The sequence below is a fragment of the Sminthopsis crassicaudata genome, chromosome 4 (assembly GCF_048593235.1).
Source record: "Sminthopsis crassicaudata isolate SCR6 chromosome 4, ASM4859323v1, whole genome shotgun sequence".
Classification (NCBI taxonomy): Eukaryota; Metazoa; Chordata; class Mammalia; order Dasyuromorphia; family Dasyuridae; genus Sminthopsis; species Sminthopsis crassicaudata.
Genome location: NC_133620.1, coordinates 142,641,504 through 142,667,230, shown reverse-complemented (window position 1 = coordinate 142,667,230; position 25,727 = coordinate 142,641,504). Strand labels below are relative to the sequence as shown.

General features: G+C 34.9%; 1 protein-coding gene across 5 annotated transcripts in view; it reads left to right on the top strand.

The window, feature by feature from the left end:
* Window positions 1-25,727, top strand: part of MTHFD1L (methylenetetrahydrofolate dehydrogenase (NADP+ dependent) 1 like) — a 192,487-nt gene that overhangs the window by 141,514 nt on the left and 25,246 nt on the right. For all 5 annotated transcript variants that reach the window (XM_074309565.1, XM_074309563.1, XM_074309567.1 and 2 more), the window contains exons 25-26: window positions 828-935; window positions 3,680-3,832. In XM_074309565.1, the coding sequence (XP_074165666.1) occupies window positions 828-935; window positions 3,680-3,832 (261 nt within the window). The remainder of the gene's footprint in view (window positions 1-827; window positions 936-3,679; window positions 3,833-25,727) is intronic.

The following is a 25,727-nucleotide window of genomic DNA, read 5'->3' as shown; positions in this document are numbered from 1 at the left end:
TTCAGGATCTTGTTGAGAAGCTTGATGAGAAAAGTAAAAATTGAATGGACCCCTTATAATTTGTTCTTTCACCCCAATAAGTTTTTAAACTATGAATATCCTTTGACCCATATATCTTTACTAAGAGATGAAAGGAAAAGAACCCATATGTACAAAAAATATTTGCAGCAGCTTTTTCAATGTGGCAAACAACTGAAAATTGAGAGAGTTCACATTAGTTGAGGGATAGCCTAGGAAGGATGTGAGGTTCAGGTGAGTGTCTTGGTAAATATTTAACAGTCAACTCTTGAGTGGGATCTTTAAATTTATTCTGCATTAATAACATTTTCTCTGTATTTTTTTAGCAAAACAGCAAATTAAACCTTGAATTGTAGCATTTGCCAATTTCTGGGGTGTAAATGTTCATAATGAAAATTTTAAAAGCAATACTTTTGTTTGGAGGTCAATGACTGAACAGATTGTGATGTGTGGATGATGAATTCAGATAATCTTGGGGAGACTCAAATAAACTGATACAGGATGAAGTCAGTAGAACTAGGAGAACTATTTGGTGGGGGGAACCAATATTGTCAAACAACTTTAAAAGATTTAAGAACTTTGATCTATGTACCTAATTCCTGAGGGAAGTGATAGACAATATTGGGAGTTGTCTTGTTTAATTGCATATTTGGTACAAGGGTTTTGTTTTTTTCTTTTATCATGTTAAAATGGTAGAGGAATATTAGAAATGCATTTTAGTTAAATGCAAAGCAACAAAAAACTTTTAAAAATTTTATTCTTTCAGCTGGCTGCAATTAATATTTTTATTTTCATCTATGTTTTCACAGCTTCCCATTGTTGAAAAAATAAGAACTATTGCTCAAAAAGTCTATGGAGCCCAAGATATTGAACTTTCCCCTGAGGCACAATCTAAAATACAGCGTTACACACAACAGGTAAAAGTAATGTAGATAAAGAGAGTCATTAAAAACTTGTCTGGTAACTGAACTTTTTAAAATCTACTTTTATTTTCAACAACCTACTTTAAGGTTTTTGGGTAAAAATGTTATCTAAGTTCAAAGTGAGGGGAATCAATCTTCATAGAATTATTGGTAAAGATATTATCTATGTTTTTAAGTTTAACTAATTTGCAACTGAATCCCTAAATTTCTGTTGTTTCTGCTCTCGTGATTATCAACTTAAATAACTGTTAGCTCTCTATCCACATTTGGACAAAGCTAGAAAGTTATAAAATTGTCTTTAACTCAGTCTGCTACAAATTTATGCAGTCTCATCTCATCAGTGCCTTCAGTTAAGTAGGTAAATGAAAAGCACTAGTCTGAAATCAGAAAAATATGAATTCAAAGCAGACCTTAGACACTAGCTTCCTGATTCTGGAGAATTAACTTCTAACAGCCTCAGTTTGCTCATATGTAAACTAGGGACAGTAATGGTACCTATTTTTCAGGGTGGTTGTGAGGGTCAAATGAGATAGGATTCCACAAAATACTATACAAAAAACAGTATATCAGTGCCACCTGCCATCCTTAGCATCCACTGTTTATTGTATAACTATCCTTCCTCGAGGCCTTCTCCACCTACCTGTCAAACATTTCATTATATGCCCCATGCTTTGGGTATTTTCTTGCAGGTAACCTTGCTTGCCGTTTCTTAATCTCTTCTAAGGTTCTGACTTGATACTTCTTCACATGCTGCCTCCCATGCCTGAAATGAACATTTCCCAATCCCACCCTTTCCCAACTATTGGCAAGATCAGTTCTTTCAAGGTCCACCAAGATGTTAGCTTCTCCATAAAATCTAGCCAGCAGTCATTGTTCCCCCCTTGATATCTTGAGTCATTCATTTGACTTCTTATAGGCACGAAATCATTTCTTTCTATCTGTCTCATCCTTCTGCCAAATGAAAACAAAGACTGAGTCCTTCTGTTGAGATGCTTAGAACAGTGCCTTTACGAAAAGTAGTAGGTATTTAGTAAGCATTTGTTAAACTGAATTAAATTGACTGATTAAGTCTTTCTCACTCAGCAGACTGACTTTTTTTTCTGCTGAGTTTAGGCTATGACACTGAAATATTAGTATTACACAAAGATGAATAAATAAGAATCTAGAAGGTTGAAAACATGATATTTTATTGCATCATCTACTCCTATCAGGTGACATGGGAATTCGTTATGCCATGGTATTAATAGGCCCTTATTGATCCTTTTTTTTTTTTAGGTCTGATAGGACTATTCTTAGGATAATTTGTTTTAATTAATATGATTATTAATCCTAATTGGGATTATTAGGACTAATAATTAAGCTGATTGCATCAGGGATTCTGTGATCCTAGAGATGCATTTGCAATTGCCATTACCCAAAAAAGTCAATCAAGTCACATGTCTTTTCTTTTCCCTATAAAGGCTGGTAGAATGTAGTATTCTCATACAAGAAAAGATAGATTAGACAATTTGTTCTGCATTTCATGGCCCTCAGACTTGAATTTCTTATCTCCTCTCCCCCCCCCCTTTTTTTTTAACTCATTATTTGTCATGGGGATTTTTTTTTAAATACCATCAAAGTAAATGGTTACTACAGAGATCTTGGATTTAGCCAGAGTTCTTGCCCAAGACTTTCCACATTTCATAAAGCTGACAGCAAATCAAACATTCTTAGGATGGTCTGTGTGCTTCACTAGTCCACTTGAGATTCTGCTTTCATGTTGTCCTGTAGAGTGACTGTGATGGAGTGATTGCATTGATCTCCTGGGCTGTGGAATGCATCACATCCAGTTCATCTACTTCTTGGCAAGAGTCTTCTTAGTCTGTAAAAGTGAGGCAGGCCCTCTTAAAAAAATAATAAAACACATTTCTATTTATAATTCTCAGTAAAATTTTCAAAAAGTAAATCTGAGCTTGATTGAAAGAAATTTTAATTTCTTTACCTTTGCATGTGTTTTTTTTTTTTTTTCCTTTTCTCTGGGCCAGTTGAGGAAATGAACTTTAAAAGTTATGTGTCAACTTTGGAGTTATAATTAATTAGTAAAACATTTTTTAAAGGGGGCACTATAGGCTATTTAATCAAAATCATGCTTGAGTACATTGTACTTTTGTCAGACTTCACATGTAACTTCCTGCCCTTTCAATCTTTGGGACTCTGGTTCAAGTTTAGCTTTTGGTCCTTGAAAATAAGAAGTTTTAATGAATGACCTCATTCTAGTTCTTAGAGGATAACTGCAGATCAAAAAGCTATGAGTCATAAGTTAACACAGTGGGGGCACCCTTTGCATTCTGGTACATTCAGAATTAATAAGCACATGACTAACAGTTTCTTATTGGAGGATACTTTATCCAGATCACTTTTCTATAGAGAATTGACTGCCTTAAAGAATTGGATATCCTTTCTAAAAATCAAACACACTTTATCACAAATCTATGTATGAAGAGTATTTAGCTCTCAAAAAAAAAAAAAAGATAATTAAGGTGCTGTCAGCTTCATGTAGGCAGAAATTAAAATATGTAGCCTAGTAGCAATTAGTCGATGAGTATTTATTGAACACCTACTGTTTGCTTAGCATAGGTTTGACATTCACCATAGTATTTTTCCTAAATTATAAGTTAAGATTGAAAACATGTAGAGAAGTATTTTTGTTCTTTAAAAAATATATACACTCTACATATTTTCTTTTTTTTTTCTTTCAGGGTTTTGGAAATTTGCCCATTTGCATGGCAAAAACCCACCTATCTCTTTCTCATGAACCTGAGAAGAAAGGGGTCCCAACTGGTTTCATTTTACCGATTAATGATGTCCGGGCCAGCATTGGTGCTGGATTTATCTACCCATTGGTTGGAACGGTGAGTGATATGCCCCATAAATCTTTTACATCCCTTGTTTTATTAAGACAATTTCTCTGATTCTTCATCTTCTTTGGAAATCATACAGACCAGGGGGAACTGAGGAATATATTAACTTGAAGGCTTTTGTCACTTTTCATATCAAAAATAATTTCAACTTACCAAATTTTTTTTTAAATTGCTTATATCTGGTATTTAAAACCTGACATGCAATTTATACTGAATATTTAATTGTTAACAGAGGATAAAAATTGCTTGAGAAAATTAAGTTTACCATTTAAGAATAATATACAAACTACCTAGAGCAGGTTTGTTTTCATATGTTGTTAATGAACTTTATGACTAAGAGCATTAAGCATTTGAGGAGAGGGACTTAATAATTTTTCATCTTTGTAGTTCTAGCATCTGATGAGGTGATATGCAAATGATAGATGCTCAGTAAGTATCTTTTGAATTGAATAAAGTAATATACTTGATTTCATAATAAGCATACCAGGTAGATTATGCAAAGAGCTATTGTTCTTATAAACAGTCCCCTAAAAAAGTAGGCACACTTTGCCAACATGCCACAGTTGGTCAAAACACTTTATCAAAACCTGAGGCACATTATTTAATTCTAGTGTTAGCAAATCTCTGTATTATAATAGTAGATCTGATTTCCTTAAATAGACCAAGTCTTTCACAGCCAAATTTAGTCAATTCAGTACCTACTTATAAATAGCTACTGAGTGCTGATCCATATGGGTTTTACTAAAAAAGTGAGGCATTATTCATGGTGAAAGTATTTCCATACTTAAAGTGTTGAAATTAATTAGAAAACTGAATTAAATTCAAAGGAAATTGATGAACATCTAAATGTTCTTTTTTGTCTTAAACTTAAATAATTTTGTTTCTTCTCATGTAACTGATAAAACATTTAAAGCTTTTAACTCTATGAGGAAAAAAAAATCAAACAAATCATAGAAATAGTCTCAAAATTAATATGGGATATAGGGATGAACAAGAGTCCTGTAGTGAATGTTTGGGTTAAATACAGAGAATCACCAGCTATGATTAGGAAGGGAAAGAAAGAGACATCTGGTTCAATCTCTTCCATCTGTAAATGAGGAAAGTGGCCTAGCAAGATGAAGTTACTTGTCCAAGGTCTCATAGGTAGCAAGAAACAGAGTTAATATATGAAAATAGATATAATGTGCAATACTCTAAATCTAAGGTTGCTTCCATGTTCCCACTTCTGCCACATGGGAGCTTAAATTCATTCCTTCAGTGGTAAAATGGTGTTCAGTTATTTTTCAGTTTTGCCTGACTGAATGAGGTCTCAGTGATCCTTTTTGGGGTTTCTTGCCAAAAATACAGGAGAGGTTGGCCATTTTCTTGTCCAACTAAGTTTACAGATGAGGAAACTGAGGCAAACAGAGTTAAGTGGCTTGCCCAGAGTCATACAGTTAGAACATATATGAGGCTAGATCTGATTCCATGTCCAGTATTCCTTCTACTGTACCACCTAGTTGGCCCATAAAATGGGGATAATATTGTTTCATATTCATTCCCCATGCTTAAGTAGTTAGAAATAATGAAAAAATCTAGGCATGGGGAAGAAAAGTTATGGAATGCTTTACAGCTATTTTGAAGAAAATTAAATATTCAGTGAAAATGAAAGTGAAAGGCTAACCACATTCTTGTTAAATTATAGAATCATAAATTTGGGGCTTGAAGGAACCTTGGAAGATATCTATTCCAATCCTTTCATTTTATAGACAATGTAACTAAGACCTTATAAAGTAAAAGCCCTTACTCAAGTCAGCATAAGTATCAAGTAGGAGACCTAACTTAGTGGTATGTGAAAAGTCAGTCCTATATGCATGTATGAAATGAGAGACTACCTATTTCATCTGAAAGATGGAAAAAGGAGTACTTGCCACTAATATGTCTTTCTGGCTTACCATACTTCTTTGTGCTAAACATTCTCTCCAGAAGTCTATTTAGTTAATGCACATGTATTTAGTGACAAATTAAATTATTAATATCTTGTCATGCAAGCCCTAATTGATTTACTAGCTCAGCTATGGAAGAAGCACAGAGTGAGCAAAAGCTGAAAGGGCCTAAGATGGGAGAGTTTGAGGTAGATTAGAAGGAAGGCTGGGTCTATATTCCAAAGCAATGCATGCTGTTCCAAGATCAGGCCACATGTGATGGTGTCTTGCAGAAACTTTCAGCCATATCTGGATGGGTTTAGAAAGAAGGGCAAAGGAGAGCCTTCATAGGGGGCTGGGGACTAGCCTATGGGACTGGTCCTATGTTTGGAGTTACCTAGGTGCTTGGTATGGAGAGGATACCAAGTTTTACAAAACAGCAAATTTTCACTCTAGATATAAGCAGCCAGAAGTGAGTTTAACAGTAGTAGAAAAGTTTTAGTGAATGGAAAACATATGAATCCTACAGCAGTTATTTGCTGAATGTGCCAATTTTCTTCCTTTATTTTTAAAATACAAAAGACATAGAATAAATGTATGGTCTGGCCTTTTTGCCCTCTATGAGAAAACCAAAACAGAGCTGGAGAAATCAGAAGCTTCTAAGGTTAGCCTTTGATCTCCAGCTACATCTTGCTTTTGAACAATAGCCAAGCTGCTTCTGACATCACTGTGAGTTATGACTAGCTACAGTATGAATGTGTGGAATGGCCCAAGAATAGGGACTGGGAGACTCACTGAATTTCCGGAAGAGAGAGTTCTGTCAGTTATCTCCTCTTCCCAGAACAGAGGCTGATTTCCTCCTGTAGAAACACATTTGGGGAATGGTGATGAGTTTGGGGTTTATTGTTGTAGAATTCCTCTGAGACAATGGAATGTGAGGAACAAGGAAGGAAGTAGTTCCTGACGAAAAAGAGTTTTTGGAGTGGAGGCCACTGGGACATTGTGGCCTTAGAGAGGAGTACTTTCTAAGGACTCGGAACAGGAAACAGTGAGTGTGCACAAGTGAATTTCTTCACTTGTCCCTAGAATATCCTAATACGGGAAGGACACTGATTGTTTTTTGATCTCATGTAACAGCTATGACAGTGATTGTAACTGCTGTTTCTTGGTGGGGTGAATGTAGACAAGAAAATAGAAATGATGCTCACTAGGATGGAAGGACAGAACTTAGTGTTGAGCTGGAAGAGCTCTTAAAAGTCATCTGTTTCAACCCACTCATTTCATTGATGAGGAAACTGATACCCTAAATGCTCAGAGGGAAAAAAACAAAGTCATTTAGTGATAGATCTGGGATCTGAACCAGGTCATTGGATTCCAGATCCAGCAATTATTTTCAGGAAACAATGCTGTTCTTCTCTAGTAAGGTCAAGAAAATGAGTGTACTGCTTCATGGAAGAATGCAAGTCATGATATCAAGTTTTTGAGTGCTTATATACATACTGCACACTAAAAAACACTAAATGGCAAGGAAAAGGGAAGATTTAGCTCTTCTGTAGTTTTTTTTTTTTCTAGTTTCTCTTTCTTTTGGGTAAGGAGTCCTTATGTGTAAATTGGAAGTCCAGTGAGTACTTTTGAATGTTATGGGGAGAAAAAAGAGAAAGTTAACCCTTTCTCCTCCGTATTCTATAACCATTCTTTCCCTCATTCTCCTTTCTAACCACTTCATCATTTAAGTTGTATCCTTGCTGAACTCTCTTCTTAATTGGTAGAGTCCAAATCCCTTCACTGTTAATGATAAAGACCTAAAGTAGTGATGAATGTGGTGGTTCTCTAATCTGTGTAACAAATTATAGAGCATCTTTTTATGGTGGCAAAGAATTGCAAAATGAGTAAATGTCCATCAATTGGGGAATGGCTGAACAAGTTGTGACATTTGAAGGTAATAGAATATTAGTGTTCTATTTTTAAAAAATGATGCACAAGTTGATTTTAGGCCTGAAAAGATACACATGAACTGATGCCATCTGCATCCAGAAAAAGAACTAAGGAAATTGAATGTAAATCAACACATGCTATAGTCATTTCTTTTTTCTGTTTTTTATCTCTCCCATGGTTTTTTCCTTTTACTCTGATTTTTCCCTCCCAACACGATTCATAAAGCAATGTGTGTTAAAATTAAATAAAAAATTAAATTAAAAAAAAAATTATAGAGCATTACAGGAGTTCCTCATGGTTGATTGGAATTCAGCTTACAGGCAGTTACGATTATAAGTCTCTTTTTTATGTTAATAATATATAGCTAGTCCTTCTCTGCCTCATACTAATTAGCTAAGTATTCTTCCCAAAAAGCCATTTTTCATTTGCTTCTAGTAAATGTCATCCATTCATTTACTTTTGTGATTTTAATAAAACTTACATAAATGTCTAGTTCATCCATCCATTGATGCTGAACAGTACCCCAATCCTGACTAATGCCCATAGAATACCATTCAATATGTATTTTTAAACATTTTTGAGAAACAGACAGAACCACTGTGGTAAAGATGAATAAATAACCATGAAGATTTATTCTAGTTCCATCATTCTACAAATTACTGTGTTTGTTTTCAAATACTTTTAAAACGTTACTATGCATAGTACTCAAAAAAGTATTAAATTGCTACATTTATAACTATTCCATATTACCTATACCACCCAAAACTAGTATCATTGGGGTATGGAGAAGGAGGGAGAAGAATGTGTGTTTTAGTACCTCTCTTTTGTGTCAGTTTTTATATATCTGATGACCTCAAAGTCTTAGTTCAATTCTAAATCATTAGAATTTAATCATGTTTTGATATGACTTTAAGGTTTTTTTTTAAATTTAGAATTAGTTTATTTGTACTTTATGTAAAAGAGAAAGAAAAGGAATGATAGCATTCAACACTCATTAATTATCTGTAATGTTCAAGGAAATAATAGGGCTTTAAAGTATAAATAACTTGTTTTTTTCCTTCATCCAAAGGAATAGGAATCAAGTAAAGAGTATGGAGCCAAGCTAAATAACCTCTGACTATCAGAACTTTTAGGGATAATCCTTTTACACTAACAAGACTGAGTAGTCAGCAGATTCTAATTATCTTCCATAGTCCTTTCCAGAATATGATGCCATATAGCTGCCTTCTCTTCAACACTCCATTACAATCTCCCCTGAAATCTGAATGGTGAAGTATTTGAAGGGGATCTGTGGAAAATCTGTTTGTAGATATGATAGTAACCTTGTTGTACTTGACTCTGATCCTTTGAAATAAGGAAGTCTTTCCAGGAAAATTAAACTGAAAAGATGAGCAGTAAAACAAAAGTTTCATTTCATTAACACTGACAGAGGGAGGCTTTTATCTTCTGAGCCATGTAACCCTGACCCTGGGCCACATCACTCACACAGGTGCACTGTTGACATCATTGCTGGCTTGACTCTGGGAGAGCAGGAAGGCTGTTGAAGTGTGTTTAGGAAACCAGTGAGGTCATTCTCGGCTAATGCTTGGGTGGAGAATTATTGGATTGGGGGGATGTAAAAAGAGAGATGCTGACCCACCCAGGAAAGTAATTGCTATGTTGTACTTTCTCACGTTTCAGTTCAGCTCATTTTGTTTTCTGTTCTCCTCCCTCTTCTGTAAAAGTATGTGCTGAATGTTTAGTTTCCTGTTGAATTAGGTTCAGGCCAGAGATGCTATTTCCAAACTGAGTGGTGATGTTTTTTTGTCTAAGCCTCCACCCTTACTTAGGGATTCAGAGCTGCGAAGTTGTTATGGACCTTCACTAAGGTGCATTAATCCAAACCATGTGAATTTAAGTCCAAACCATTTCCACCCCATCCTGTTAAGTGATTTATATACCCAGTTAGATCAGCGAGGAATTTTAACATTCACACCCCAAACCACACTATAAATGAGATGTTAACACCATCCTTATTAACATGTTAGCACCCATCACAAGTCAAAAAGAACATCCACAGCCACTTTTATCTTAGAATGTGTTTTAAGGGTTCTACAGAAATCATTGTGACTCAAGGAAAGTCACTGTTTTCCTGGAGTCCCCCACACCATATTTATGGGTCAAATCTTCAGCCTATTGATAAAATACAAAAGGTCCCTTCGCTTTTCCCATTCCTTTTTCTTCCTACAGTACACAGGATCTCGAATGTAACTTTTAATTGAAAGCTGGCCATTTGGAAATGGAATTGGAATCGCTAATTCTGCACTGGGTCAGGAAACAGACTAGACTTGACCTATAATCTGTGAGGAGGACCTCCTTGTCTGGGGTCCTTTTGTTTCTCACCCCTTTGTCCTCTGTTAGAGAGCTACTGCCAGGTTTCCTCTTCCTTTCATCCTTTTGCACATATCATGCAGCTTCTTGTTGCTCTTCCACCGCAGAGGTACACTTCCTGTTCCCACCTCACAGGCTCTTTCTCTAGCTTGATACAGGCCAGTTCCTCTATCTTATTCTCTCTCATTCCTGTCAGCACCTTCCTGGAGTTTAGTTGCCTAATTCCTTTCATGTGCTCTTGTCATCCAGATCTTCTCCCATTATGACCAAACTGAGGTGTTACTTAGATCTTATTTGAAAGTTGGCTGCACATGTCCCTAGAACAGACAGGAAATTTTCATACACCTGTAAGTGTCATCTCTTCAGAACATTGACCTTTAACTGTATGTTTTGGAGAAAGAAGATGGTTCTCATGAATATATTTCCCAAAAATGCTCACGGTAGTGAAAAGTACGATGCAGAAGATGGAGAACTGCCCTTCGTCAGGAAGAACTGGAATTAAATCCTGATTCCCATACTTGCTGGCCATGATTTAATCACATAACTTCTGAGCCCCAGGAAGCCCTTTTAAGACTTTGGTGCTGCTGAGAAGTTGTTAAATCTGCTTTAGTACCAGTTCACTCAACTAGAGTTCCCTTTGTCTGTTTCTCCATTTACATACTAATACACACATATAGGCATGCATGCCTACGTAATTCATAAGAGGAAATTAATGCTCAGGTAATAGTTTTTGCCTGTCTTTATTAGGTTCTTTGGGTCCTTTGGATTTCATTACCTAATTTTCCTATTTAATGTTAATGAGTTGGGGCAGCTAGAGGCCACGGTGGATAGTATACTAGCCCTAGAATCAATAGGATCTGAGCAACTTCAGACACTTAACTTGTACTAGTCATGTGACCTTGGACAAGTCACTTTTGTCTCTCAAATTTCCCTGTTGCCTCTTAAAAAAAAAATAAATAAAGTTGATGAATTTTTATGGTTGGGCTAGACCTTAAGTTTGATACAAGGTTCCTTCAATGTATCAAATTAGCATATTTATATTTTTATTAATATAAATATGCTAATTTGATACGTTGAAGGATCAGTAGTTTCTCCATGTGCATTCCTTTCAGTATAGCTTTTACACTTCTACAGCATTTTAATTTCACTGATTAAAACTACTCACCATTATTCAGGCCAGTTCCAGTAGACTTGTGGTGGAGAGAGCCATCTACACCCAGAGAGAGAGGACTGTAGGAACTGAGGAATTGAGAAAGAAAATTAAATTCAAGCACATCACAAGAAAAAGAGTAAAAATGCTATGTTGTGGTCCACCCATAGCATTTTTACTCTTTTTTGTTGTGATGTGCTTGAATTTTATTTTCTTTCTCAATTTTATTACTTTTTGATCTGATTTTTCTTGTGCAGCAATGTAATTGTATAAATATTATGCCTATATTGGATTTAACATATATTTTACCATGTTTAATATATATTTGATTACTTGCCATCTAGGGGAGAGTGGGGTATGGGGGGAGAGAATGGGAACATAAGATTTTTCAAGGGTCAGTGTTGAAAAATTAAACTTGGGGCGCTAGGTGGCGCAGTGGACAGAGCGCCAGCCTTGAATTCCTGAGGACCTGAGTTCAAATGTGTGTGACCCTGGGCAAGTCACTTTACCCCAGCCTCAGGGTGGGGGGGAATTTTCCTTGCATATGTTTTGCCACCTGGTAGCTACTCTTCCAGAGTTGAGCCTCTTTGATCTGGGTATACTAGCCAATCAATAATCATTTATTAAACACCTACTGTGTGCCAGAAATGGTGCTAGTTCTTGGGTGACAGATTATACTTGATGGCCAGACCAATTATTGAAACTTTTCTTACTAAGTAGAACCTGCCAGCATTTGAGCTCTGTTTACCTAATGATAGAATACACTGTTTACATAATGATAACTGAAACCCTTTAAGGTTTACAAAGCTCCTTAACTATAATGTCTTATTTAAGTCTCACTGGAACCCTCTGAGATACGTACTCAGGTACACCTTAGGTACTCCTAAGTCCAACATCCTATTAGTTTATACCATGTTATTTCTCAAACATAGCTCTCAACAATTCAACACCACCTACATGCCACAGTGGGGCATCTGTATAGGATGCAGGATAACAATTATAATAATAGAAATAATAACTCACATTTATAAGTTGCCTCAAGGTATGTTATATATATAATGCTGAATATCAATATTACATGGATTGACTGCCAACAAATCAGTGGTGTGTTCTACTTGTAGAATGGACAGTTGCTTTTACCTACTCATGCTAATTTATGCTGTCTCACCCATTTCTGTCCCTCAGTTTCAGGACTTCCAACCTACAGTGAGACAATTGTCTCTAACTCCCTTTATGGTCTGGCCCTATGAATTCTTCTTTTAATCCTTTCTCATTTCCTTCACTAAGAATTGCTCTTCTGTTGTCATAACCTGTTTCTTGTCTCTCCCAGCTCCTCTTATTCTTCATGTTTGATTTCTTTAGGTCAATAATGTAAAATGAATGAGAGTCAGAACTCTTTAGAAAGTCAAATCTTCCAAATTTAAAACCCAGTACAAGGCACCCTTAAAATTGTTGCTCATTAAATTTCTATCAGTATGTCTCTTCCTTAGATTTATTCTAGTATAACATCTCTAACTTTAATTAGAAGCATATAATTGGAACATACTAAGGAATTTATGGCAGGGAAATATAATTTGCACAAAAAAATAGCAGTTTTTGGAGATTGAATAGCTGGACCACCCTTGCAGACAGAGATTCAGTCATAGATGGAGAAAAGAAGAAGACAGATTAATAAAGAAAATATGTTAGTAAATTTTTCTAAGTTAATGTAGCTTTGGCCTTAATTGTAACTAATAATGCTTGGAACTCATAACACTGTGCAGCCTGAAGCATATCTACAATTATTCATTTATTTTTTCCATTTGTTCCCCAGAGTGAATAACATGGTTAAATATTTACAAAAAATTTTTGCCTGTTAGATGTAGGTTATAAAACATTCTCTAGGAAATGGCATCTATTTTCTGCTTATCATTTTAAAACCAGTAACTCTTTTTAATGTGTGGCTTTATTTCATTCAGCCAGCCAGATCTCCTTGTTAAATTAAAGCACAATGTTAATGTACCTAGAAACATTGCTCAAGAATATTGCACACTGTGCTAATCAATCAGTTTGGAGGCATTCACCAAACTCTTAAACCCTTGAAAGAATTATTAGGTTTTTTTTCTGATTTTGAGTTTCTACAGAAATTGGCATAGAAACTATTTCTGCAGGCTGTGTGTTAAAAGAGTACTTTTGCTAGGGGAAATTGCTAGGGTAAAAACCAAAATCTAGAGAGGTATGGGATTGAGTCTCCCAATTGGAGAATTGCTTCAGTTTCTAGTATTTTGTACCACGAAAAGGAATGCTATGACTATTTTTGTACATGTAGGTCCTTTTCCTTTTTTTATGATCTTTTAGGGATATAGATTTAGTAGTGATATTGTTGGATCAAAGGGTATGAACCCTTTTGGTTTGGTTCCCTTTGAGTAGTTTCAGATTGCTCTTCAGAATGTTTGGAGCAATTCACAACTGTACCAGTGGTGCATTAATGTCCCTTTTCCCCACATCTCCATCAATTATTATTTTGTTTTCCTTTTTTTTTCATATTGGCCAATCTGATAGGTGTGAGGTGGTACCTTGGAGTTGCTTTAATTTGCATTTCTCTCTAATCAAAAGTGATTCTTCAAGGCCTTTGATTTATTCATTTGAAAACTGCCTGCTCATATCCTTTGACCACTTATTAATTAGGGAATGGCTTGTATTCTTATAAATTTGACTCAGTTCTCTATACAGTTGAGAAATTAGGCCTTTATCAGAGATAATTGCTATAAAGATTGTTTCCCAGCTTTTTATTTTCCTTCTAATCTTGGTTGCATGGATTTTGTTTGTGCAAGAGCTTTTCAATTAAATATAATGAAAATTATCTATTTTACATTTTGCAACACTCTATTTCTTTTGCTTGCTCATAAATTCTTCCTTTTCTCATAGTTCTGACAGGTAGACTATTCCTTGCTCTTCTAATTTGCCTATGGTGTCACCTTTTTAGGCATTTGAATTTCAAAGGGAGAAGATAGACAGTCAGATGGATGGATGGACATACAGACAGACACAAGCAGATATATAGACAGTCCTTGCTATGTGCCAGGTATTATTTATACAAAAATTGGACAATGAAGATGGACCCTACTCATATGTAGCTTATATTCTGCTTAGTGAAGAAAACAAATGAAGAGGAAATGGAAAGTGGATGGCAGCAGCCCACTTGGAGACAGATTAGATCAGACAATAAGCCAGAAAGGAAATAAACACCATACTGAGACTTATTCCTTGGTGATAAGAAAATTCTAGGCAATGAATCACTAGTCATCAAGTCAGTGTCTGAACGGTGTCATGGGTGGTGGGAGAGTTGAAGGAGAATAGACAATCAGAGCAGAAGTGGAACTTACAGATATGATTGGCTTAAATGAGCGCTATTGTTGGTGTAATTGTAACCTAATCATGTTTGTAAGCATCAGGGAAGGGAAGATTAAATTTGGAGCCAGAAGTGGGCAATTGTGGGTACAGGCTGTTGTAGGAGATAGGAAGGGAGGGAATGAAAGTATTCACTTTGATCAAGGGGAAGAGCCACTTCTTAATCAGAAACTTTTTGTTCATTCATTTCAATCAATGTCCAACTCTTCATGATCTCATTTGGGGTTTTTTGGAAAAGAAAATCTCCATCTCATTTTATTGCTGAGAAAATCACAGGATCACATAGCTAAGAAGTGCCTGACATTAGATTTGAACTCAGGAAGATGAATTTTTCTGACTCCAGGCACAGCGCTCCATCCATTGTGTCACCTAGCTGTCCCCAGTCAGAGACTAAAACAATGGATTGGAGTGTCAAGTTGGTTTAACTTGTAGAATTAAGTGAGAAGAGTGAATTCAAAACTGATGGTCACTCTTTTCTTAATAAAGCATGAAGTTTCTCTGTTGAAGAAAGGAAGGAAATAAGCATTTTTATTAAGCATCTACTTTGAGTTAGACATTGTACTAAGTACTTTTATAGATATTATTTCATTTGATTCTCACTACAACCCCAAAGGAAAGCAGAGAAGGGAGTGTCATTACGTGAAAGACTTCAAAGAGAGGTTTGGAACAGCCAATATGTGGATGGTAATTAGTCAGTTAGGAAAGATTTCTAGGATTGCCTTGCTATGGTGAGGGGCCAGTTCAGCTTTATTAACAGAATTCTAATGAATCAAGTCACAATGGCTGTGACTTCATCCAACACTTTTAGCAGCAGCGAAATACATAGAAAAGAGGTGAATGGTAGGGATAATCTAAGTTTGGGATTTTAGAAGCCATGAATAGCATTAGGATAAAGGGATGAAGAAAGTCTCGAATAAAGCACTTAGTTGAATTGTAGAGTCCAAATTTAAAAATATATATACCAAAAAAAAATCTCACAAGACTGTACATGAAAGACAAAAAATGTGGTACATGAGTGCTAGAAGAATGTAAAGGAGAGAAATATCTTTGAAGTATTTTTGAGCATCTTTTATTTGAACTTTCTGTTTTCTTACTTTAAAGTAGGGATTCTTAATGTTTTTTGTGTCTTAGCCTTTTTTGGTGGTCCAGTGAAGCCAGTAGATCTCTTCTTAAAATAATGTTTGTAAATGCATAAACAAAATACATAGGAATGCAAAAGTAAACTAGGAATAGTTATTTAAAATATTTTTAAAACAAGTTTATAGATTCCATATTTAAAAAATACTTCCATTAAAGCATATTTCTGCATCATTGAACTACAATAATTAAACTAGATAAATGATCTAATTAGCTTCAAGTGACAAGATTCTGTAAGGAGGAAAAAAAGGCAAGTAATGAACACTGTGCTTTAAGGTTTTCCAAGCATTTTGCTTTTGTAATCTTATTTGCAAGGTAGATAGCGTTTTATAGATAAGGGAATTAAGGCTAAGAAAAATCTAATAACTCACAGCTGTACAGTCAATATGTTCAATTATCCATTTAGAGTTCTTTTTCTCATAGTGAACTTCCTAATTTTCAACTCTTAACAATCAGTGACTAAGTGTATTTGGAGTTTTACTTTGATGGGCAAAGTAATGGCCAAATCTCCCTCATAAGATATTTTACATTAACAGTCTATAAACGTAAGACATAATATAAATGACATCAGTTTTTGAAGTAATATGTGACTTTGGCTTTTGATCTTAAAAAGCTCACCTGCAATTTTGTAAAACTCATATGAAATCATCTTTGTAAAATGATTTACAAACTTTATAAATCTTATTAGCTGTTATTCTGTAAGAAAAGGATTTGATCAAGATACTTTTTTTTTTTTTAACCTTTGGTAACAATCGGTTACTCTTTACCTTTTTTGGAACCAACAGACTGATCCTCTAAGTCACTACTACCAAAGCCAGATAGTTAATTTGTTGGCCCAGCTGCAAAACCATAATATCATTAGTAGTGTGATAGATGAAAAGTTCTTTTTTGTAACCTGAGGTATAAAAGAATGTAAATTTTCACTCTGACCCTTCTGCTAAAAATCAGCTTTTAGTTTGGATTGAATACATTTGTATTTATGTTATATCTCAACAGAGCCTGTGTATAATGGGTCATTTCTCCAGGTTGAGACGGGTCACGTCAGTAGTGCTTCCAGATCCCTGTTGTTATTGGCATTCTTCTCCCATGTTAATATGTAATAAATTTTGAGTATGTGGATCTTTATTATTCATTTTATGTCTGTTGTGCCATTTCTAAAACACTTAATTCAATTAAATATAATTTTCACATGGGTGAAAAATCACTGTATGGGGGAGCCAAAAGTTCTTTAATTTATAAAAACAGCCATAACAATGACTTAACCCCTCCCCCAAGTTTTATTTTGACAGCTGTTGGTCATTATTTTAATTTTGACCAAGTTTGGCAGAATAGAATGTGTTCTTTCTTGAAAATTAAAAAAGGTGTATGGGAGAAAAAAGAGAAAATTCCACCAGATATTATGGTAATAGAATTCTAAAATTCTGTTCTATTTATCTCCCTTTAAATAGCTTCACTCCCAGTCTTCATTTGAAAAATAGCTTAACTGGGCATTTTTTTATCTTTCTATTTTACTTAATTTTTTATAAGAATAGGTTTCTCTATCTTTCCCAAGCTTGTTATAGCAGTGGGCCCAAGTAACATTTATTGATCTCAAGTTCACCCTTTTGGCAGCCTGGTATCCTTCTGATCCCTGTGGTTCACCATGCTAGGTTTTAAATTTAATGGAGATACCCAATAAGTCTTAGCTCTCCTACAGCTTTGCAGTTCTACTAGGCTCAGCCTACTGAGTAGTTGGGATTATAGGTACATTCTATCATATCAGGCTTAGTTTTGGTTTTTTTTGTTTTTTTTTTAATTTTTGAAATAGGTCATATGTAGCTTTTGCTAATACCATTCTATAGTGACATTGTAATTCTTTTAATCCATCACATAATCACAAAAATTAGTTATGACATTGCTATTATGTTCTTTGTTTAAAATGGTTCACCTCACTTTTTTCCTGGAAGCAATTAAGAATATTGGGTGGAATATTCCTATAGTAGGGAAGGTTAACCTTGTGTTTGTGAACTAGATTTTCGGAGAGGCCCTGAAAGTGAAGTTTCTTAATCTCTAAAATTAAAGGGTTTAGATGAGATGACTTTTTAGGGTCTCATGACCTGCTTGTGAATCACAATGACTCTCTGGCTAAGGAAGGAAATCTTTCTAAAGCATTAAGAATCTCTAATCCCTACCAAATTTCTGGAAATGTTTACGTCATGAAGAAAAAAATGTCTTTGAGAGGTCAAGGTGAGATTAGAAATAAAGAGAACAGCTGAAATGCACATAATTTTTTTTATTATCTTCTACAGCTCTAAAGGGTTTTTTTGTTTGTTTGCTTAAGAACATAAGTGTATATCTTTTAACTGCTCATAAAATTTACATTTGTTATACTGAAATATACTAAATGTGATCAATTACTTTACTATAAGATATAAAGTGGTGAAACAAATGTTCCACATCACAGATTTTTCTAGGGTCTATCTCTTGCTAAATTTACAGATGGAGGAGAAAGGTTGAGATGTAAAAGTTGGGATAAAAAAAGGAAGGAACCTGGATAATTTACTCTGTAATTACCTTCTTTCAACTTCCCAGTTTTAACTAGCTTAATCCTCAATTTGCCAGTGCTGTAAAAAACTGAAAATGGTGAATAAATTGTCATCTCTGGATATTTTCAGGCCATTCAAAAGAACCCTCAAAAAAACACAAGATAGCAGCTTACCTTCCTTCTCTCTTGGTTCATGGAGTTAGAACTGGTAGGAATTTTAGAAGTCCTTATACTCCCATTTTAGAGATGAGAAAACTGAGGTCTGAAGAGGTTGTATAAATTGCCCATATTCATACCTGACATAAGTGGCAAAGCTGGCAGGTCAAATTTGCAGGATTTATGTTATTCCCAAATAGAGGGAGACCAACTAGGAAAACAAAGGGAAAATGTGTATTAAAGACAACACCCCAAATTAAAGCACTACTAGAAGCAGGTCTGCTTTTCAGTGGCATATGAGAACAGCTAATTATATTACTGCATCTTCTGACTGATCAATACTGAAGGATGATTTATTTATTAAAGGCTTGCTTCGTGTTTCTTTTCTTACTCAATTTCAAAATCCTTCTAGTGAGTGCCTTTGGCTAACATGTCATGCTGATGTTTTAATAAGTATAAATAGCCTTGCAGAATAAGGAAGATTTATATCTTACTAACTCAGATACCATAGGAGAGCTTAATACCATTCCTTCCCCTCCCCCCCCCACTGAATCTCATAAAAGAACACAACTTGTGGAGACACTAGTTTTTAAAAACTTGAATGTGTCATATCCATTGTACTAGTAGTAGTTGTATTTAATTTCTTAATAGAAAATCATATTTTACTTTTTCTTTTATATACTCTTTGGACTTTTCTTATTAAACAGGTTTATTTACTTTTAATGCCGGTCTACATATTCATTTAAGAGAGAGTAGATCTGGAAGGGACTTTAAAGTTCACCTAAAAGCATACCCCTCAGGAACCTCAAAGACAATTAAATACATAGATAAAAAAATATTCATAGCCATTCTTTCTGTGATACAAAATACCTAAATGTGTGTGCTCATCATTTGGAAAATGATTAAATTACACAAGTATGTGGGTTTAATGGAATATTGTGCTATGAGAAATAACTAGTATGAATAATTCAGAGAAACTTGGCTTATGAAGTAGGTAGAACCAGGAGAAAATTTTGCACAATAACCATAATAATGTAAAAGGAAACAGTGTTTTCTTGAACAACTCTAATCACTGTGGTGACCATTTGTAACTTCAGAAGACTGATAGGAGAGCATTCCTTTTCTTATTGATAAAGAGTCAGCAGTGCACAAGAAGTTTGGACGGAATCACATGTTTTCAGAGACTCTCAATGTGTATAAGAATATAATAAGTATAAGCTTATAGGCTAGAAAGAAGAATTCTATTTCATGGAAACAGTCTTTTGGAGAAGTGAGAAATAGCATCAACAGACCCTTTTCAAAAATAAACATTTCAGCCAACCTTTATATTTTACAAATGGGGACACTGAGACTAAAAAATGTGATTTGTCCAGTGTCATTGATAGTAACCAGAGGTCTTTCACAAATACCGTAGTCTTTACAGAAAAGCACTCTGCCTTTATTTTGCTTTAAAGATGCCAGTGACCCCAAATACAAATAAATAGACCTTAACTTGCATTGTGTTCCTTGAATGTTCATTTTTAAATCAGGTGTATAAAAGTCAGTTCGTTTTTTTTCCCAAAAAAAGCAATATCATATCATATGTAGATTGTAAGTAAACGAAATATATATGAAATGTATAGATTGGAAGTTAGTTTCTTAATCTTGCCAGAAAAAGCCTTTTTATACCACTCTAGCTAATCATTTGATTTAAGAACATAAAAAATATATCCTTTCAAATTTAATCTGCTCGAACCAGAAGATCACTGTATACTTCAACAACAATACTGTATGAGGATGTATTCTGATGGAAGTGGAAATCTTCAACATAAAGAAGATCCAACTCACTTCCAGTTGATCAATGATGGACAGAAATAACTATACCCAGAGAAGGAACACTGGGAAGCGAATGTAAATTGTTAGCACTAATATCTGTCTGCCCAGGTTGCATGTACCTTCGGAATCTAATGTTTATTGTGCAACAAGAAAATGATATTCACACACATGTATTGTACTTAGACTATATTGTAACACATGTAAAATGTTTGGTATTGCCTGTCGTCGGGGGGAGGGAATAGAGGGAGGGGGGGCAATTTGGAAAAATGAATACAAGGGATAATATTATAAAATATATATATAATAAAAAAAAAAAAAAAAAATTTAATCTGCTCTTGAAAAATCTAGTTTAATGTATTGAAATAAGCCGATGTGATAATTAAGCATAATATATAACTATGTTTAGAGCTCTGAAAAATACAGTCCAAACATAAGTCCCCAAATTTCTAGGATATAGATCTATTTAGATGTTTGTATGGGCAGACTTGAAGGTTTGAAAAAAGAAAAAGGAGAAATTAGTTTAATAGAGTCAACAGTTGTTATCTTTCCAGTCCCTCAACTTATGCTAACTTGATCTATCCCAGAAACTTCCAGCATGTAGAGGCAAGAAAGTATTTCATATATCACTATTTTGAGATGCTTTGAGACGAGATAAAAGTAGTTTAATGTGGAAGAAAATAGTTAAGCATCTTGATGGGCTTAATACACAATCATGTGCTTACTTTTCTACTATATATAAAATGCTCTGTGGGAAAACATGAATGAACTTGCTCAGAAATAAAAAATGCAATGAATAAGCCTGTAAACTATATTCTCTCCACTCCCAACTGCATATGCAAGTATACACAGTGAGATAGAAATAGAATGTCAGAGGACAAGCTCTCACCTATGTCAAGCCAAGCCAGCATAGACTGGCCAGATGTATAGGATGGGCATGTTAACAAATCCAGAAGATCATAAATGGTATAATTGCCCAACTACTGAATTATTATATAGATATTGTTGTTGTCATGAATTTTGACAGAGAGAGGGAGAGAGAGACAGAAAGAAACATGGCCGGGAGGGGAAGGGGGGTGAAGAGAGAGGGGAAGAAAAAAAAAGGAAGAGGAGAAGGAGAAACACTAGTTCTGCAGACCAGGATTCATATTCTACTTTTGATAATGCCTGTGTGATTTTTATCACTACCACCAGTCCCTCAAATTCCTCCCCTTGTCCTCATCATGTTCTTTCTTAAAATAAATGGTTTGGACCAAAAAACATTTTAGGTAACTTCAGCTTTAAATCTCTGATCCTACCAATGTTAACTAATTTCAATAAAGTATATACATGTGCACGTATAGACAAATATTCTCACAGTACTATTGTTTTATAAAAACTTTTCCCATTTTGAAAATTGTCTTCCCAAGCTAGAGTCAAGAAAACAATATAGATTGACTACAACAATATAAATGGAACAACTACACACATATAAAAAAGTCAAAATTATAAAAAATAAGCAAGACTTGAAAGAAGAGATATTCTCACCCCACCCTTTTGCAGAAGTGGGAAGTCTCCAACTGTTATACATTGTACATATTTTTAGCTTTTTCTTTTTTTTTTTTTAATGTTTAAAAAAATATTATTTGTTAGATTAGGAGGGATACTGAGGGAAATTATGCTGATACAAAAATACATCAATTAAAAACTTGGGGATTGTTTGTTTGTTTGTTTGTTTGAAAAAATGGCTTCCTCTGACCAGTAATCAAGTCTATCCCATCCTTCCACTACTTTAGGCAAAATGACTCTACTAGAGAAGGATTGGACCATAATAATATATGGTAGGACTCTTTATATGCTGAGATATTTGATTGTATAATTATGTAATTTACAGGAAAAATTAATGAAGATCTTAAATACATAAAAAGATATATAGAGAGGAAAGTTTTCTTAGAATAGTTTCTGAAGTATATATGATGCTATATTTAAAAGTGAATTCAGGAAACTGGCCTGGCTCTATGCATTAATGTACATATTAACACAGAGATCATGAAGGAAAGCTTTTGTTGGTTTGTGTACAGTGCATTGGGGAATTGTCAGCTTTATTCATCTGATAGTAAATCAATACTTGAACTGATTTGAACCTTGTGATGGGCTCCAGACTGAAATATGCCATGTACTTAATATGTATTGAATAAAATGAACAACACAGGCCCTGGGCTGGATACAACCAGAATTTAAATGGGAGACAACATAGTTCGGGGTCAAAAAGGTGAAACCACTGAGACAAACAGCTGTCCGGTGTTAGATTAGACACTGCAGACCATTTTCCTGGAGGATATTTGGGGCCAGCCCCTTGAAAGTCTAAGAGGCAATGTTGAAGCTGCAGAAATGTAGAAATATTATAGTTAAAGATGGAAATAGGGAAATCCAAAAACTATGTAAGAATATAAGAAAATGTAAGAATTATAATGAATGTAAGCATGTAAGAAAATGTAAGAAAAGATTTAGAGACCAAGAATTGGCCAAACCTTTCATAATATAAATTTTTCAGAATATATAAAGATTACAATACAGTCCTTATAATATATTGTTACAAAGCTCCTGGCATTTATAATCTAGTAGAAAGAATGATAAGAGGAATGTAGGGGTGAATGAGACAAGTATAAGCAGGGTAATGTGAGAGTTCTTAGGGAGAGATTTTTGGATAGATGGGCATTGAAAGATGAGTTTGTAAAATGTGGAGACTGGGAACAGGCAGGAATTCCGGTTTTGGGGTATAATGTAAGTGGAGAAGAGAAAGTACAGGACATGTTCAGGAGTATATGAGTTGTCCAATCTGGTTAGAATATCACTTACAGAACAGTGTGGTGGGGAGAAGGGATAAGGAGGTGGTAGTGTAAGGTGTTGTTAGGAAGGTAGCAAAGCAATAATTTCTGTTCAATAAACAAAATAAGCACTTTCGTGCTAGACACAAAGGATAGAATTATGAATAGCTCCTTCCCTCAGAAAGTTTGTCATCTAATATGAGGCAGAATGTTAAATTCGGAGAAGAATTCTATTTTTAAAATTGCTAAAAGAAACTTGGGGAGGGAGGAATCCTTTAATCCTTTACATTTGAAGAATTTAGGGAAAGTTTCATGAAGATTGACAACACTGTAGTCATAATAAGTTTAAAGAACTAGAAGTATTTCATTGTACTAAAATTGAGAATCCACTCTAAATCACTAGTGACATCATGGAAGGGGCAGGGTGACAGTGAAAGGGAGCTACCAGTTAAATTGAAATTATGAATTTATGGCTTTTTCATGGAGCATCTAGGTGGTACAGCAGGCAGAGTGCCAGGCCTGGAGACTGAGTTCAAATCCAGCCTGTGATAACTAGCAAAGTCACATACTGTTGTCAACCTGTTTCCTTAACTATAAAACAGAGAAAATATTTTTAAAGTTTTTAGCACTATGACACATAATAAACAGAATTGCCTTATTTTTAACATAATATTTTCCCAATTACATATGGAAACAATTTTTAACATTCATTTTTTTTAAGTTTTTAAATTTCAAATTCCCTTTCTTCCCTGTCCCTTCATTGAGAAGACAGTTTAATTTGATATTAGGTTATAGTTACAGCATTAACTTTTTTTTTTTTTTTAATTTAACCCAGTAATATTCTTAAACCATTGCATCATTTCATAGCTTATGACAGTTTACCAACTTAGCAAATACATTTTAAGGTGGGATTTAATAGTATTCCCCCCTCCCCCTGCCCACCCCAGGCAATTGGGGTTTAAGTGACTTGCCCAGGGTCACACAACTGGAAGTGTTAAGTGTCTGAGATCAAATTTGTACTCAGGTCCTCCTGACTTCAGGGCTGGCGCTCTGTCCACTGCACCACCTAGCTGCCCTGATTTAATAGTATTAAACATTAGCATTTATTATTGTCACTATCCAAATCATTTATTACTTCTTCTATAGAAGGTTCCAGTGACCTCTTGTTTTCTTCTGTTCTAATGAACTCATATATCTTAGAAATATACATAATGACATCCCATTTAAAGATTTGACTAAAAATAAGATAGCAAGCTTAATATTTTTATCAAACAATATAAAGTATATTTAGTGTCTTTTATTTCTGAAGATGTATACCTATGGCAGTGTAGATGGAAAAAGATTTAAGTAAGCTTTTTTTCACATTAAATACACATCTGGTTGCTGTTATTTATAATTCTTTTTCATTTTGCAGTTTATATTGGGCATAGTCCCTGACATATAGTAGGTGTTTAATAAATGCTTGTTGGCTGATTGCCTCTTAAAGAGCTCATTCTGTTGTGTTTTGTTCCAGACAGCCTACAGCTCAAATGCTTTGTTTGGGGTAATGTCTTGGCCAAATTTTCTACCCACTTGTATTCTCTCCCACCTAAAGCTTATCACCCAGCAGTTGCTTGAGATTCCTGCTGCTATTCATCTTTCTCAAATATCTAGCCTACCACAGCTAAGTGAACATGCCTTTGGAGATGTTTCATTGGGCTCTAGGAATCCACTGATAATCTTGCTTTGCCATTTGATATTAAGTATAGTTCACAGACATTGCAAATGTGTTCTTAGAACTGTCAAGTACTCTTCTTCCAAATATACACTAAGGTGAGCACCAAGCTAATTGACGACATTAAATATGATCTACCCATACAAGAAATGGCACTCTGTCAGTCCTTGAGTAAGAATCAGAGTGGTGACAGCTTTCAGCATAGTTTATTTGATTATTTTGAACTGACTCTCACACTTTGCCAAACGAATCTTCAGTTGTTCCCTCTATTGCACAAGTAACTCTGGCTCCCATCAACAGCAGATAGACATTCTTGGATGCCCATCAGAAATTTTCAGCAAGTCTCCAAGTTTGCTAAAGGAAACGTTTTCCCAGAGGATGAGAAAAATAGCCTGAGTTTTGATCCTCAAGCATAGCTGAATAAAAGAAATATGCAATATTGGTGGTGAGATTTTTCTGAGCAATTAATACTAAGTATATTGCTAAACTCCAAGTAATTAAATAGTCTTAAATCATGTTACTGAATGTGGTCAGAGACATTTTGATATCCCTGGTGTTATATGGGAAATAGCATGGAGATTCTGAGCATCCACAGTAAAACAGTTTGGAAGAGCTCAAGCCAAGGTCTTATCAGTGACAGATTCTTTGGAATCTTCTATAATATTTTCTTTTCTGCTCATTTATAGGATGATTAATGATGTCACCAAGCCTTTCAATCTTAGGGCATGTCCTCAGCTCTATAAGCAGTCTGCCATGTGCAGACTCCTTCCTGAACTTCATCCATCCAAAGGTTCAGTTATAACAACCATATGCTTTCTGAATGACTCTCTGACCTCAGTTCATTTTCTGTACGCTTTTAAGTTTCTGGTCTCTCCTGCTATCCCAAGAGACAGAGAAGAAGAAGATGATCATAATTCTATAACCCAGCTATATTTGTCTACAGCAGACTTTTCTCAATCTTGCTTTTGGAGTCACGTGTACTTTTCA